At 39.4% G+C, this 17,159-nt stretch overlaps 1 protein-coding gene across 1 annotated transcript; it reads right to left on the reverse strand.

Moving 5' to 3' along the window:
- Positions 1-861: 861 nt before the first annotated feature.
- On the reverse strand, positions 862-16,901 carry gabra2a (gamma-aminobutyric acid type A receptor subunit alpha2a). Its single transcript, XM_028396075.1, has 10 exons — positions 16,803-16,901; positions 16,486-16,562; positions 15,503-15,615; positions 10,548-10,615; positions 7,204-7,424; positions 6,317-6,399; positions 5,272-5,415; positions 5,030-5,182; positions 1,613-1,815; positions 862-1,164 (listed from the first exon to the last, which is right to left on the reverse strand). Exons 1-10 carry the CDS (start codon positions 16,899-16,901, stop codon positions 862-864), a joined length of 1,464 nt encoding a protein of 487 aa, XP_028251876.1.
- Between the last annotated feature and the right edge of the window lie 258 nt (positions 16,902-17,159).

Raw genomic sequence — 17,159 nt, forward strand, 5'->3', positions numbered from 1 at the left:
TCAATCATATCTGTTATGATGTCAAATGTGTTGCTTTCTCTGTGATTGTGAAAAAAATGTTAGTGAGCTTAAATGCTATTATGTCTATTAGTGTACTATTATTATAGTGTTATGTATCATGTACATGTGCATGCAACTTATTATCTTAGTACATATAATCAGGGCTACTTAATTTGACTTGAATGAATTCTAAAGCTTTAAGTGGATTGTATAACAAAATAAAAATAACTGCATAATTCCACTCATCACATAATGTGACATGTAATGTGATCATAATGTGGTTCCTGCTACATAGCCCACTAAAAATGACAAGAAAACTCATGTAACACAGACAATATGAGAAGGTTCAAGTTAAACTAACAAATAAAACTCTTGTACAGAAACTTATTCACTCATTACGTAGAGAACATTGAAGCAAGGCGCCTGGACTTGCAGTTTTCTTGACGTCTTGCTTCAATCTTCTCTACGTATTATTATGACCTGGATGACTAAGAATCTTCATCAACAACAAACTTATTCACTCAGTATTATGTCATACTTGTATAAAAATTCAAATCCAAAACACAACTTCTTCACTCTTCTTTCAAAGAACCCATGTTTAGACAAGTTTTAAAACCTATTAAATTATCTGTCCTGCTAATTTGATGCTGAGCAGGAATTGGATATGTTAATTATCTGTAATATCATTTTCTTTTAAATGAATCAAGCCTTACTGTAAATCAATAAGCCACAATTAGTGACTGCCTCTGTAATACTTTCTTTAAAAAAAAATACCATCTATAAGTGCAACATCCAAAACTGCATTTGCTAGGAATGAGAGGCGGCTGAGTGGGTTATGTGTTTGGAGCGAGACACCACAGTTCATTGGGAGTGATCTTCATCTTTAATGACCGACTCTCTGTTTAGGTAGGTTGCCCAGTAAACCAAATTAAAGCTTCCAAACAGCACAGGGAACATGATGCGGGAGATGCGGTCGATCTTGCTGACACTGTTAAAGGTTTTCTTACTCTGCTCAGGCTTCAGATCTGCTGTTGTCTTGTTTGCATCATTCACAGCACACTTGGAGATGGTTGACAGAGTAGAGTCTTTTGTGATGTTGGGAGCATAGTTAGCCACAGCTACAGCATAGGCATTGTTCTTCTTTATGACTGATGCTTCCTTTTTCTGCAGGGAAAATGCATCAAGGTTAGACAGTCTGCAGGGGCAGCACCAAAACACATTAGACAGGCCTCCTATGTACCTGTCTTAAAATGGACTTGTTCACATTGGCCTTTGGCACAACAGAGGCCATGCAGTAAAAGTTTAGAATAGAATAGAATAGAATAGAATAGAAATACTTCCTCCAAAGCTGGGAAAGCTGAGAAATAACGTTTCTGACAGCAGAGTGATGTGTTTACCACTATCAGTAAATGATTAAAGATTTACATTTAAAAAAGTTACAAAAAAGTAATTACTGTTTTTACTTTTACAAATAAAGGGTAATAAATAAGTTATCCACAGTGCTAATACCAAGACACCATAAGGACATCAATGTAGCTGAGCAAAAGAGATAGAGAATTCACCTCTTTGACATAAAGTAGTACTTAGCAGAACAACCCTAATACAGTTTTACCTTGTCATTGACAATACTCTTTCCATCCCAGGCCCAGCCTCGCTTGGTGAAGTAATTGACAGTGGCAAACTCAATAAGAGCAGAGAAGACAAAGGCATAGCAGACTGCTATGAACCAGTCCATAGCAGTAGCATAGGCAACCTTAGGCAATGAATTACGGGCACTAATGCTCAGGGTTGTCATTGTGAGAACTGTAGTTACACCTGGAAAGAGAGGACAGGGGTAAGAATAGTGATACTAATGCTATTTTTCATATAATACCTACACAGAAGAGCTCTTTAGGCTTAGCCCTGATGGAAAGTACACAACATTCAGTTCATTTCACTTGTATTTCTATAGCATCTTTTACAGTCAAAATTGTCTTTAGGTGCTTTACAGAAACCCGGAGGTAGAAACCTGGGGTAAAAACTCCAAACAAACATAGGCAAACATTAACAAGAAAAAAACGCTTTAAACAGGAAGACACCTTGAGCAGGACCCGGCTCATAAGGGATGACCCTGCGGCTTATACCAGGTAAAGAAGGAGAAGAAGAGGTAGACAGGACAGAGAGGATGAAAGAGAGAGAGGAGAAGAGGGAGACAGGACAGAGAGGAAGAGGGAGAGAGAGGAGAAGAAGAGGGAGACAGGACAGAGAGGATGAAGGTGAGAGAGGAGAAGAGGGAGACAGGACAGAGAGGATGAAAGAGAGAGAGGAGAAGAGGGAGACAGGACAGAGAGGATGAAGGAGAGAGAGAGGAGAAGAGGGAGACAGGGGAGAGAGAGGAGAAGAGGGAGACAGGACAGAGAGGATGAAGGAGAGAGAGAGGAGAAGAAGAGGGAGACAGGACAGAGAGGAAGAAGGAGAGAGAGGAGAAGAGGGAGACAGGACAGAGAAGATGAAAGAGAGAGAGGAGAAGAAGAGGGAGACAGGACAGAGAGGATGAAAGAGAGAGAGGAGAAGAAGAGGGAGACAGCACAGAGAGGATGAAGGAGAGAGAGAGCGCAACAAACATGCACAAACATCATGCATTACATAGAGCAAACATGACAGGTTGTTGATGTTACAAGGCAAGCAGTGTTGTGTTTATAAGTTACTTAGTAGTACTAGTACTACAAAGATTAACAACAAGGACAAGTATAGACAATAAACATAACTCTTTGGAATTTATGAATCATTAAACTGCAGAACTGTACATCTTTCTTGTCCATACAGTTAAATATTTCTTTCCCAGAAATGTTATTGAATGAGAATACAAACCTACCTAAAGCTTGTCAACTTTTTATATGCACTGTAAAGAATTTTCTTTCGTACTGTTATTTTACGGTACTTGTACTGTTGCGAAATTTAACAGTCTGTTACAGTAAAAACAATATGCAGTATACTTCTGTGATTACTTTATTTTACAGTAACATGGGAGTTACATTTTCACTGTTTACTGCAGACAAATATAACAAGGACCATGTTTACGACTTTAGAGTATCTAAAATGTCAATATTCAATGCAGTTAAAATTAACCTTGTTCTGTGGGCTACAAAGAAGTACTTAAATAACCAATCAACAATTAACAAAGGATATAAAACACACAAATGTTTATACAGGATGTGTAACATGAATACTTCAAGCCAAAGACATTCTGATTAGCAAAATAACATCAGCCAAATACCGTCTGCTGGGCGCCATGGCAAATGAAACTAAACTAAAACATGAAGACACAACTGTCACTGTTTTCATACAGTGTCTTATCTTACCATATTAAAAACTAATACAAAGGAAATAAGTGTTTAGCCTATAATGGAATGGGGGCCATTTTAATTGTAGAGTTTATAATTGTTAGGCTTGTGCATTACCTTAGTCCTGTGAGGTTTTTGTTTTACCTCTTAAGAGTTCAGAGAGGCAGGTGTTTATCTTTGTCTGAGAAGACAAGTCCTGATTCAAAGAAGAATGTACTGGGCCAGGGACCTTGCTGGTTGTTGTTCCTCTCCCTAGCTTTATTCCCATGGTGCTGTTCAAAAACAACAAAATAATCACAATAAGTCAGGATGTACAATAACCATTTACGGTATGCGTATATAGCCCATCAAAATCTTTGTTTAAATTTGCAATGTCATTGTTAGAACAACATGTGGAGTTAAGAGCTAGAGACAAGTCAATCATACCTGTCTTCTTGGAGAAAGCCTTTCCTCAGATGGCCTTTGATCCAGAGTACAAGCTGCCTCTTTTAGGTTGAATGTATAGTAGATCGAAAGACAGCAGCCAGTCCGTCAAAAAAGATGTGATGTGATGTCCTCAGATATGAAACTTCAGGGTGATAGCAACATCAACAGCATCATTTACTTTATGTACACATCTACAGTGTCTCATAATAATGACCAATGTGATGAAGCAGTGAAAACACAATGCTTACCGAGCAGTATCAGAGAGGGCTTCAGGGTGAGGGTTGTCTCCATGAGATGGAAACCTGTACGGAACAGACATAATGGGAAAAAAGACAATCACTGCTCAGAAACACCAGGTAAGAGTAACCTGCTGTAAACATAGATTTGCCATTCAATATTTAAAATCATAGCAAGAAAGAAACAGTGTGTGTCTGTGTGGCACGCAGGATGTAAACTAAATACATTTAAGATGGCAAGAAGACAAACCATCATTCAAAAATATTTACCTCATGTAAAGTTGATTACCGAACAAAGATTAATGTTAGCTTACTGGTTTTAACTCAATCATTTCATTCAAACTCGACATAAAAAACTGAAACACACTCCAACTATCTCTGTTGGTCATTTCACTGTTCCATCAACCACCAACCGCAGTTTGCTCAAATTATCCCTTAATTCTGCCTGCTGACCCTGCCTCGTTATGCTAACGTGCCGTGTAGCCTAATGCTAACTGAGCAGCAGCTCTCACTCCTCAGAACGAAGCCCAGTTTAAATGAACTAAATAAAACGTTAATAAAAACATATATAACGTTAGTCAGATCTTAGCTTTACCGATAAGTGGCACTGAGATAAGTGGCATCACAAACCCACTAGCTAGAAAACTTACTGAGCAAGTTTTGATCATTTAGTAGGATTCTTCTGGCAAAGAAGTAAAGATGAAGTTTGTAATTACCGTGTTTTTGTCGACAAAATCCAATCGATCCAGATGAAGCAGGACTTCTTCACTTCTCTGGGAGAAGAACTGAATTTTTCCTCTCGCGGTTGGCTCCAATTTTTAAAAAACTGTAGTTTACTGTATTTTGTAACATTAGCATACTGTTGTAGGTGGTGTGCAGTAACTTCATGTTGAACAGCCCATAATGCATTGCAAACTACAGTACACAACTGTATTATATCAATACAGTGTATTATTGTTAGAAAATGGCCATAAATGTACGGTTTTTGGTTAGAGTGTGTGAGTTAAAGCTTTGAACAACTGTGATGATGATGAAAAGACTCACCAAAGACAGTCCTGGCTGGCACTGACTCTCGATTTAGCCAAAAGGAGACCTGTGAGAGGATGACCGTCATAATACAGGGCAGATATGTCTGAATCACAAAGTAGCCAATTTTCCTCTTCAGATGGAAGTGGGCAGTCATGACTGTGTATTCACCTAAGAACAGGAAAATTGTAAATCCAGCACATAACGATCATAGTATAAGCAGTTTTATGTAACAAAGAAACCAGACGAATGATCCTCACCAGTGCTGGATTTAATGGTCTCCTTTCCTGCTGTCTGTCCCACTAAGTCATACTGATTAAGTCTGGATCCATCAGCTGCCACATCCACCGACTGGGAGGCATTTCTAGTCCAGATATATGTAACCTCTGTCTTAGTATAGGCATCTGATGCAGAATAAAAACACACTGATTAACAAATGTATTCCATAAATAATGGGGTCCCTACATACAAATTTATTTGCCAACATATTAAGTGTAAAAGTTAATCATACAAGTGCAATAAATATCAAATTCAGAAGTTGATGCAAGGCATGTGGACTTGTAGAGTTTTCTTGAAGTGGTTCCTCTGCTCCTCCAAGCAGCTTCGTCAGTTCTAACTGTTTGGTGGGGAAACATGGTTTATATGTGGTGGAGGACCTCAGTAGGTGTATTTGTGTGAAACTCACCAACTAGCACTAAATGTCTCAGTACTTAACTGTGTTGGCCTGACTGTGTGTGTCTGGTGTGTCTAATGACTATGAGATTACAGAGGGGCTGTGGTGGTGGGACAGTTTTTACAGCCCATTGTCCTTGCTGTGGAATGGATGGTAGCTGCATTGTATGTGGTAGAAAGATGATCATGAGTCCACCACCTCTGTTAAGGGAAGCTTTTTCTAGCTTGACCTAGATGGCTTCTTTGACTCCTCTTTCAAACCATCTGTCCTCTCTGTCTAAATTGGTGACCCCTGAAATTATATTAAATCAATTAAAAATACACATTGTTTTAAAGTGCAGTAACCAAGAGCCTGAACACCCAATCTGGTAGTGTCAAGGAACATATACCCCAAGGAAGATAAGGGATTCTCCAGTTTTTACTAGATTTAAACCATAAAAATAATGTCCATTGTTAATAAACAAAATGCAAATAAAACATGGATACATAAGACAGTAAGTTCAGCACAATGGATTAATAAAACAAAGGTAGTAAATAGATGGAGACGTTGCCTTTGCCGTTGTAACTATTCTGACCTGCCACTCTCTACCTTCTTTCCTAATCATTGCATTGCCCCCACCTTCCCATACTTACAGCTGCCAAACTTGAGTGGGCATGAATGAGAGTCCATGGGGAAGTCCTCCAGGTGCATGGGGCACTCAGCTTGAACTGTTAGCCTGGCAAAAGCAAAACATAGACAGTGTTCGTCGCATAGCACTGAAATATCATTATCTCCTGAACCACTGCATGGTAGCATGTAAAACATGATATGTAAAAGGGGCACTTTCAATAAATTTTAAAACTAGTAGATAAAAATATGTATAAGTTCCATAGCAACAACTATTTACTTGATCAGCTTTTTCATTTCATCAATGAGGCATTTCGTGTGTCAGCTCATGAAAATGAATGCTCTTTTTCTTCCTTTTTTAAAAAGCTGCAGTTAATTGACTTCAGAAATTACTTTACTTTACTCATTAATAAAATCATATCCAAATTTGTCATGAGACTGGTGTAAGATTCTCTATGCAGTCTTTAAAATACAGATGAGACATGGAACTGGCTTCAGTGTTGTCAATTTCCTTTAAAAGCATATAAAGAGGCATCAGCACATGCATCATGTTTAGTGGAGCTAAATTTTTTGCCATAATAAATGCATTGTAAAATAATAATACAAAAAGAAAGCAGGATATTAAATGAATGAAAAGGCAAATGAAACTTAAAGTGAATGACAGCACCTGGGTCAGTGGACAGTTCAGACAAGTTACCATGGTAACTTATAGACAGGCCAATAACAAGCTTTAAGCTATACTATAAAAAATCCCATAAAATGATGTTTTTGTGTAAGGTTATCTTACCATGACTCTTACCGTCACATGACTCCTCATGACAAACATTTATTTAAAAAAAATGGACAAAAGACGACTTAACTAAATTAATCTAATTAATTGAATTCATTAATCAATGAAAATAAGACATCCTACCTCATTGTGTAGAGCAGGGTTCCATCCTCCATGATCCTCAGCAGCTTATTGGGCATGGTCATGTTGTGGGCCACAGATTTCTTTCCATTATGGAAGAAGGTGTCAGGGGTCCATATCTTACTGGCCATCAAGTTGTTGAGAGGCAGAATGTTCATTGGTCCATGGAACTTCAATCGCTCATCCTTCCAACTCTGACGAAAGAAAACGTCTACAGTGTATTCCTGCAAGGAAAGCAACGTGTGTTAAATGGTTGTGTCAATGATTTCATTTACTTGTTGTATACCAATGTTGATGAATGAACATTTTTTGCACAAATGCCATTCTTTAAGCATTTGTTGTATATCCACATGTAGCCATGTAGTTTTCCAGGTCCCTTTAAGCATATGTATTTTGTGTGGTGTAACTAAGTTTCATTCAGTCCTCGCCCTATCTCTAAGGGAGCACCCAGCCACCCTTCAAAGGAATGTGATTTCGGTCGCTTCTATTCACGATCTCATTCTTTCAGTCACTACCCAAAGCTCATGACCATAGGTGAGGGTAGGAACGTAGATTGACCAGTAAATGCTTTTTCACCACAACAGACCGGTACAGCGACCACATTACAGCGGAAGCTGCACAGATCCGCCTGTCAATCTCCTGCTCCATTTTTCCCTCACTCGTGAAGGAGACCCCGAGATACACAAACTCCTCCACTTGGGGCAGGAGCTCTCCTCACACCCAGAGAGGGCAAGCCATCTTTTTCCAATTGAGAACCATGGCCTCAGACTTGGAGGTGCTGATTTGCATCCCAGCCGCTTCACACTTGGCTGCAAACCGTCCCAGTGCACACTGGAGGTCCCGGTTCGAGGAAGCCAACACGACAACATCATGTGCAAAAAGCAGAGATGAGATCCTGTGTTTCCCGGACCAGACCCCTTGCAGCCCCTGGCTGCACCTAGAAATTCTGTCCATAAAAATTAGAAACAGAACCGGTGCAGCCCTGCCGGAGTCCAACATGCACCGGGACAAGGTCTGACTTACTGCCGGCAATGCAAACCAAACTCCTGCTCCGGTCATACAGAGACCTGACAGCCCTTAACAGAGGCCCCCGGACCCCATACTCCCAGAGCACCTCCAACAAAATGCCACAAGGGACACGGTCGAACACCTTCTCCAAATCCACAAAACACATGTGGACTGGTTGGGCGAACTCCCATGAACCCTCCAGCACCCTGCGGAGGGTGTAGAGCTGGTCCAGCATTCTGCAGCCAGGACGAAAATCGCATTGCTCCTCCTGAATCTGAGGTTTGACTATAGGCCGAATTCTCCTCTCCAGTACCCTGGCATAGACTTTCCTCATAGAGGCTGAGGAGTGTGAGGAAAAGAGTATGTTATGTTATGGTATGTTATGTTAGGGTATGTTAACTAACAGTTCAATAAAGTGACATTTAAGCTACCATGAACTTGCAGTGTTTTAATAACACAACATTTTGAACAGCTGAATTAAGTGTGAATGTGAAACTGTGAATGTGCATTCATTTCTCCAGGCCACGAGCTAGATAATAATTGTGCGTTTTTTTTTTTCTCCAATGTCAATAGAGGGGCTCTGTACTTTTTCTTTTTGTCAAGAATGAGTTATTTTTACATGTGTCATTTATTCATGTAGGCTATATGCCAACTGGAAGCTGGAACAAAGAAATAAAATCATCTGTGGCATCGTAGTAGTAGTAGTAGTAGTAGTAATAACATTAATAATAATAAACATTTTATCACAACAATTTACAATTTACCCCACAAGCCCAAGCCCGTGTAAAATGATAGAAACTAAGCTCGAACCCGACCAGTCGGGAAAAAATCTTCAGCTTTACCCAGCATCCCATCATCCTCTTGTTTTCTTGGGCTCACATAGAGTTTGTGGCATGATTGCTGCTTGGCTGATGTGACAAATGGACAGGTTCAGAAGTCAGCCTCAGAAATAGATGTTCCCTAAGGTGAGTGCCAGCCAGAGTTTACATCAAAATTTCTAAGGCCTTCAGCCCACCCAAGTGAAAACATCTGTCTCTCCTATAAGTTTGTACCTAGCCATAGGTTCTGTGAGCAAAACCATGCGCCAAAAGCTTTGTTGTACTGTTATAAATCACCATCTAAAAGAATCTGGCTGCTGTGGACAGCAACTCCAACAGCTCTTCTTTGCCGCTCTGTATTGCTTTCCACACCACCACCTAGTTCATGACTCTCAGACCTAGGCAAATAGTGCCCACAGACTAGCCCTTTCAGACCTATCAAACCTTTTAATCCAGCCCATAGATCAGCCTGTCATGCAAATTAAAACAGAGCAGTCACATATGTTGTACCCAGCATTGCTGATGCCCCTCTCCCTTTCTGTCTCTTTCTCCAGCTGAAGCTGGCAGGTTTTGAGCTGTATCAACTGCTCAGGACTGCAACTGAGAGGACTGTGTTCGGTTAGTTATGATGTCTTTACTATTTTATAGAATTCTAAAGTATCTTTGTATTTTTGCTTTCACTGTGAGTGTGTATTTCACTGTGTGTGTATGAGCACGAGCATGTGTATCTGTTCTTAAGTGGGAGATGTGCATGCATGCCAGAGCAGAGCTTTCAGAGCCAGAAAAAAAAGACACAGACTTGGGTATGGAAAGCAATTATCTGCTACAAGTTTGATGGTAACATGCCATGTATAAAAGATGAGACATCTCTCTTTTTTCCCTTTATTGAAGGTGGAGTCTTAAACATGGCCACTTCCCTCCTTCTGCCTCTCAACTCTGTGCCACTTAAATATTTGAGAGGAGCCAGGTAGGAATGGAGAACTGGTCAGGAGTGTGATGGAAAATATGAGTAAATCTTTTAAGGCAGAAGTGTTGGTGTGCATGCATGTGGCAGTTCAGGGTAGGGTCTTCCTGTCAGCAATGTGAGTTTTTTCTTGTCAACTAGACTTTCTGTCCAATGAAGAGATGTTAAAATAAAATTCTACCAATTTCAAAACAATTCTATTTGTTAATTCCACATGCCCCCCATAACACCTTAACCTTATCTTTTGTATTTCCATCATGAGCACTGTACTAGTATGAAATACCTCCGCAGGCCCTTTCAAAAACCAAATGATACAAGCGTCTTCAATGTCAAAAAGCCGTAGGTGTAAAATGGGGTAGCGACAGTACACACATGTCCCTCCAAATATCCAGCAACACTTGATCTGTCCCAACTAAAATTGTGATCAAAATTATCCATACATGTGAAAACGAGCTGCTTTAGTTATAATTTCATGGTACAAAAAGGGGGGACTTCACTAATATAATTATAGACATGGATGGTGTCTGGCATTCTGAGATTGCAGGTGCAAAACTTACCATATCTGTGTCAGACACTGGTCCAAAACTGGTCACATAGATGTCTGTCTTGACCTCTGTTACTCGGTCTGTGAAGAAAAAGACAAATATTCTTTAGTGTGAAATTAATAAAAATGAAAACACTAAAGGCCGGTATGACAGGGAATGTGTTCATGTACATGGTTTTTAGGATGTACAATTATCTGCAACACGTTCAGACATCTTGTACGTACAGTATAAAGCTTTGGCTTTAATGTTGAAAGCAAGCTGACTTTTAGCAACTAAAGCACTTGCAGTGCAGGCAACACCAGTTGTTTTTTAAAATAATAACCCATCCTCACCAGGAAAAAGTAATATGAGGTTTATATTTCAGTCCTTAAAATCCTTAAACAGGTTTCACTGTATATTTGCAAAGTGTGGATGAAGCATGTGGATGTGGGTCCTCAGCCACAAGTTGACTGTACATCCTGTCCAAAGAACACATTATGGAGAGGAAATCCTGCAACCAATGGGCAAAGATAGGTAGAGCAGGCCAATTTAGAGCTCCAAACAGCTGGCTTCCACTCAGGTATTTGGATAACTAGATTGATCCACAATTAACTGGTCTTTTTGTAAGAGCCAATTAATATGTTTGGTTTGAGCATAGTAATTGTATGTTTGGATGATGTTTTATTTATCTAATGTTTGAGTTAATATGGCTTCTGGGTTTATTTTATTTGTACGCATATTTTTATTTAACTTACACTGCTGTGACAGCGTGCATTTTTATTGGAGCATTAATATGACGTATTCTACAGGTAGTCACGATATACAGGGCAGTGTGAACTGTAACTGCGCAGCAGAAAGTTGTTGACCATGTATATAACCACTTTGTGAAACCCTGTTGGAAGCCAATATAAGGAATATGTTTAAGGACATTAGGATGGATAAGCCCTCTTTTTGTGCTCGGTAGTGGATCGAGTTTATGCTCTGGATTATTGGATCAAAATACAGTTGTTCTTGGACCTGCAGGGCTTTGTTGTCACTTCAGTAGGACACACGTCAGAAAGTCTCACCTATACTACCTACGTGGCCGGGTGTGGTGAAACGGCCACTACGCTTATATTAAGAAATAAAACATGTGAATGAATGCACCTGTTTTGTATTAACCCTCTTTCAATAATGGCTATAATTGTAAATAATGGCAAAGATGGACCTCTTGGAAATCGATGCTACAAAGTGGGCTACTAGCACATGGAAAAATAGTCAATATAGATCACTTTTATTTTGAAAGATTTTTTACAAGCGAACTTCAAATCAAGGCTGGAGGACTTTTCTGTCCCAAAGGAATGTGATGCTTTGAAGCTTTTGTATGTGACCCTTTCATAGAACAAGTAAAAACCTCTCCTCCCTAGCAAAGGCAGTATTGCCTCTTTGGATGAGGCATTCAAAGCCACAGCGTCTGTGACAGATATTTGGGTTGCGTGTTCAGAGGACTACCGGACTGTAAAAGAACTGGCTATGTATGTGTTGCCAATGTTCCCCTCCACATACACATGTAATGTGGGCCTTCTAATCCATGAATGCTATCAAAACATATGAAAGGAATCGCCTGACATGTGAAAACCTGGAAAACTGCCTGCACATTTTAATCACATCTGTCACACCAGACATAAAAAAATTACTGCTAGTGGCAAATATCCAGTGTTAGAACCAATCTCTCACTAAATTAGTTTTTATATAGTGAGATATAGTTAATAATTTTTTTTTTTTTTTGTTCTTTTTTTTTTGTTCCCTGTTCTGACAAACTGAGGCCTGCCAGTCAGAAAGTCCAGGAGCCAGTCACAGATGATAGGTGTAGTCCAAGGGAGGTCAGCATAATTCTGTACACTGACAGAAGAGTCCTACTGAGTGGCTGCAGCTTTAAACACATCCCAGTCTGTAGCAGTAAAACAGTTCTGCAGTGTGCCCTCAGTGTCAGGTGTCCAGAGCCTTACCTGTGTCTTGGATTTGATTGTTTGAGTCTTTGTTTGTAGGCCAGATACAGCAACAAAGAGATGTGGTGGAGTGTCCAAACTCGGGATGGGGTGTGGCCCTGTACCTGTATGCACCCTTTATGTTGTTGTATAGATGATCCAAAGTGTTCTTATCATGGGTGGAAAAATCTACATGCTGGTGGTATTTGGGAAATACAGTCTGTACATTTTTGATTAAAGTCGCCTGCAGCAATAAAAACAGCATCAGGGTAAGCCGTCTCTAATGTGCTGATGATGTAATTCAATTGAATTGGATGTAATGGAGCTTTCCGAATGCTGCGGCAGTGTTGGCTCACGAGGAACAAAAACAGCAGCCAGAAACACAGATGTAAACTCCCTTGGTAGGTAATAGGAACGGCGCTTTAAAGCATTAAAAACTCCACATCAGGCGAACAGTAATATTACATTCCATCCTTCTGCAAGTGGTTATAATATTGTACAAGCCTACAAAACAACAAACCATAGCTCCCTGAGTTGAGTTGATTATGACCTTGTATTTTCTGTATAACTTTCCATAGTTGCATGCAGCTTTAGGACAGGCATGAGATAAATACCCTAACCCTTGTCCTTTGCTGAATAAAGTAAATGAACACCCTGAACAGGTCGCCAGTCCATCACACGGCAACACAGAGCTCGGTACATGTCAAGTTAAATTTTAAAGACTCAGGACAAACCTTAAAGGTTTGTTGTTTAAGTGGACTAAACTGCAACAACCATTCAGAGCTCGGCAAAATACTAATAAGTGTACAACTGACTACATACATACATGAGTACTCCAATACTTGTAAATTATTTGCAGTCATTTGTTTGTTGCAGGAATTTAGCAAATGCAAAGCAACAGCTCAAAATTATTAAAAATAAAAAGTAATCAATTTAGCATTTATTCAATTTCTAATCACGCATTTCATAATCACCAATTTTATTTTTTTTTACTTTGCTGGAGCTTGGAGCTGTCACATCTTTTTGGGAATAGAGAACACAATGCACACTCCGCCTCCTGCCTAGGAGCAAAAAAACAGTTTGTTAATATTATTCCAGGGAGTAAAAGGCTGTTTCCCATTTACACAAAATCTTTGACAATATTATTCTTCTCCACTAAAGACAGGGGCAAGGAACCAAAGTTCTCTGTTATATACATTCCTGCCTGACAGGGTAGAATCCATGGTGCACAGGCAATGTCCAGTGCAACTCTGTTCAGTCCTCTGACCACAGTCTTTTATTGGCCTTGGCTACACCATCCCCCAGTGACTACTCCACCTAGCTGCTCATGAACTTTCAGATCCGTCTGGTCACTGGCAACTTACAGAGGACAGATTTGCCACTTGTAACATGTTTAAAAATCAACAACTAATAAAACTGATTTGAATATGTTATCATAAAAATGTAGTCATCAACATGTCATATTTTGCCTTGCAGGAGTACTCTTAAAGGTATTACTCCTGTTATAAGCTTTCCTTTGGGGAAATTCATCTAGTATCACTTCTGCACTGTGGCCCTCACACTTGTATTGATGAAATTCTTTGAGCAGCTGGTCATGCAACATAAACAGTAAAGGTCGGTGCTCAGAGTATTGATCTCAGGCCTGTCCTAAAGCTGCATTTCAAACAACAATGGAAAATTATACAGCATTTTTTTTTTTAGCAGAAATGTATCTGCGCATTTACGTAACAAGCCAGACCTCCAGGCTTCTCACACATAATTGGTGTTTATGTTGGACTTTTCCACGGGAGCTGTTCTGCTTGGTGCTAGAATAAAATGGAAAAGGCTTTCAATAAATTTTTTATATGTGTTTATTATAATTTTATCAAATATGTCATATAGCCTTGTTAAGTCAAACAGCTTTGCCTTATACCACCAAGCTGCAGATCCACAACAGTCCTACAGTCTAGTCAAAATCATTCATTCCTTCAGCAAACTGCTGAATGCTGAGCAGTCAGAGGGGTAACTATGACATGAGGCTGTATTTTCTATTATCAGGTATTTTAATGGCAATACATTTTTAAGTACTTATTTTATTTGGTGATGTTTCTCAGATCCCACTATATTCTGGCTCTTTACACTTGGTGGTTGTTTATTTTACTTATGATCCTTGGTGTTGTGTGGATGTGTGTCAGTTGCTGATGGACTGTAGGAATTGAGTTGATTTTCTTAATTTTTTCCTGTATATGTTAATATAAATATGTCTGGGTTACCTGTCCTCTCCTCATTGCGACATTTCCATTCCTCCATACATGTCATTAGTTCATTTTTCCTAACCTGTAATGGATGTCCATACAAGACAAAACGTATCTGTTTACAGCAGCTGCTATTTTTACCCTAGGCTGCAGTCTTTTAAATGAAAGTTTGTTCAAATAAGGTAATATTTGATTAAACAGCTCAAATACACTCTAAAGTGAGGGAATCTTATTTGGTTAAATCATTTTTATTGTGTGCATTCATAGTATTTGTGCAAAAAAGCACACATGTTCAGTGATACCTTGTTGATGAATGTTGAGAACGTACGTATTTTTTTGCAAAAAACTGTCATTGGCAGTATTTCTTTGGCAACTGGGTTGGGCACATGATGCCATTTGAGACTTACTAATAAATTAACTCAGCCAACAAAGTTAACGGTTACATACACATTGTGAGTAAATTGTCAATTACAAACACATTCAAAATTAACAGCAGAAGAGATATGTTTGTGACATAAGAGAGGTGACTTTGTTTATAGGGCTATAATTCAGGACAGCATTGTCAGTTGAAACACAAAGACATTGATAGGATTACCAACAGTAGCACCAGACTGACGGTGGTATAACCAATTATTTTGTTGAAGAGGAATGTGTCTATTAAATCCCAGCACCAAGTTCGAGGCCTACTATTTGGAAAATGTACATACCACTCAGAGACTGGTATATGACCCAGGCATACCACATACCACTTTTCAATTTCACGCTGCTGGGACATTTCTAGCCTTACCTCCAAGACCAGGTCTCAGTCTGTTATCATATCCATCCAGAAGACTGTCCAGGATCTTAGTGAAGGTTGTGATGTCTTTGGTATTACGTGTTGTATTAGAATCAGCTTTTGACCTTTAAAGGCAAACATAAGATTAGTCTACAAAAAATAATAACTTTTCTTATTGAGCTACACTGGCTCTTGCAATTCTTGTAATTTGGATACAGGCTCCTCTTTTAGTGACACAATCAGTGTGTGTATGTGTGTTAGTGTGGGTACCGGTATGTGTGTGTGTGTGTTACTGTCTGACTGCAAGTGGACTTGCTATTGTTTCTAATTAATCATGCACAGTTATTACACAGTGACATTTAAGAAGGGTGAATATGCTATTCATTGCGTTTGAGGGAAAGCAGTCAATTGTTCTGGTGATGAATCCAAATCCTTGGATCTAAGTCTCATATTGTTTTTTTGTTTTGTTTTGTTTTTTTGTAAACAGGCTAAACATGAAATAAGTTCCAAACTGATCGGATATATTTTGTTGGGGAAAAAAGGGCATAATGGATACTGATGAGTACAACTACATTTCCTGCGTCAGAATTAGAGCAGGCAGCCATGTGTTTGATAATGCAGTGTGACAGGGCATGCACTCAGTGACATTTTATCTGCTGAGACAGCTTGTTAAAGCAATTTATACTCTTAATACTTGTTGGTAAATCATTCATAACACAACTTGAAATTATACAAGCACAAACATTTTAATATAAAAGTGTAACCTAACATTTTTTTATGTTATTTTTATTTGTCACTTATTATGTCCCTCTTGAGGGACAGTATGTAACAGAAATGCTTTTGGTTTAGTACAATAAACGAGCTCTGGCGTTTCGCTGTTTCGCGTTTCGCTTTGTAAAGGGAAATTAAACAAAATCTCTTATCAGCCATTAAGGACTATTATAACACGGGTTATTAATATCACTTACGGTTAAGGTAAATGGAAAGCCACATACCGTGTCTGCCATAGTACGACCAGGGAGACCAGCAGAGTCAAGGAATGTACGCTCCATTGTGTTCTCATTGCTGAAACCTGCAAACAGGACGGAAACCTGCTCAAAGCGCCACATCAACTGAAGAGCGGCGCACAGCACTAAGCGCTTTTGCGCTCAAGGAGAATCTGTTCACTTCAGAAGGCTACACGATTCTACAAACCAACTCCTGAAAGTAGCCTAACGGAACAATTCGCTATTCCGTCAGTAAATGTCATGATAACCTATAGTTAGTCAATAAAGGCTGCCTACCAGGGGAGTCCGTGAACACAGCAGCTGACAGAGTAGTAAACCAGGAGTATGGCTATTCCCGGTCCATTCTCTTCCTCCCCATCTTCCTCTCCAATATGGAATCCCCACAGTGCCCTCAGTGCTCTCATGCGCAATACATGACAGGTCGATCAAAGCCCTACAGCCTCTACTAAAAGGAAAACAGCCACAGTCTCTCCTGTTGTACTTTCTTTGTTTTGTATTTTTTTCTTGGCAATTTGACCATAGATCTGTTCTGCTTTTGGCCATTTTTGTTTCTGACACTGACACAGTATACATACTGTGCTTGCCAACTGTTGATATTTCTGGCCATTAGAAATTTGAGGAATTGAGGATATCGCTCTGCACTTACTTACACATATCATCCA

Source organism: Parambassis ranga, chromosome 22 (genome assembly GCF_900634625.1).
Source record: "Parambassis ranga chromosome 22, fParRan2.1, whole genome shotgun sequence".
NCBI lineage: Eukaryota > Metazoa > Chordata > Actinopteri > Ambassidae > Parambassis > Parambassis ranga.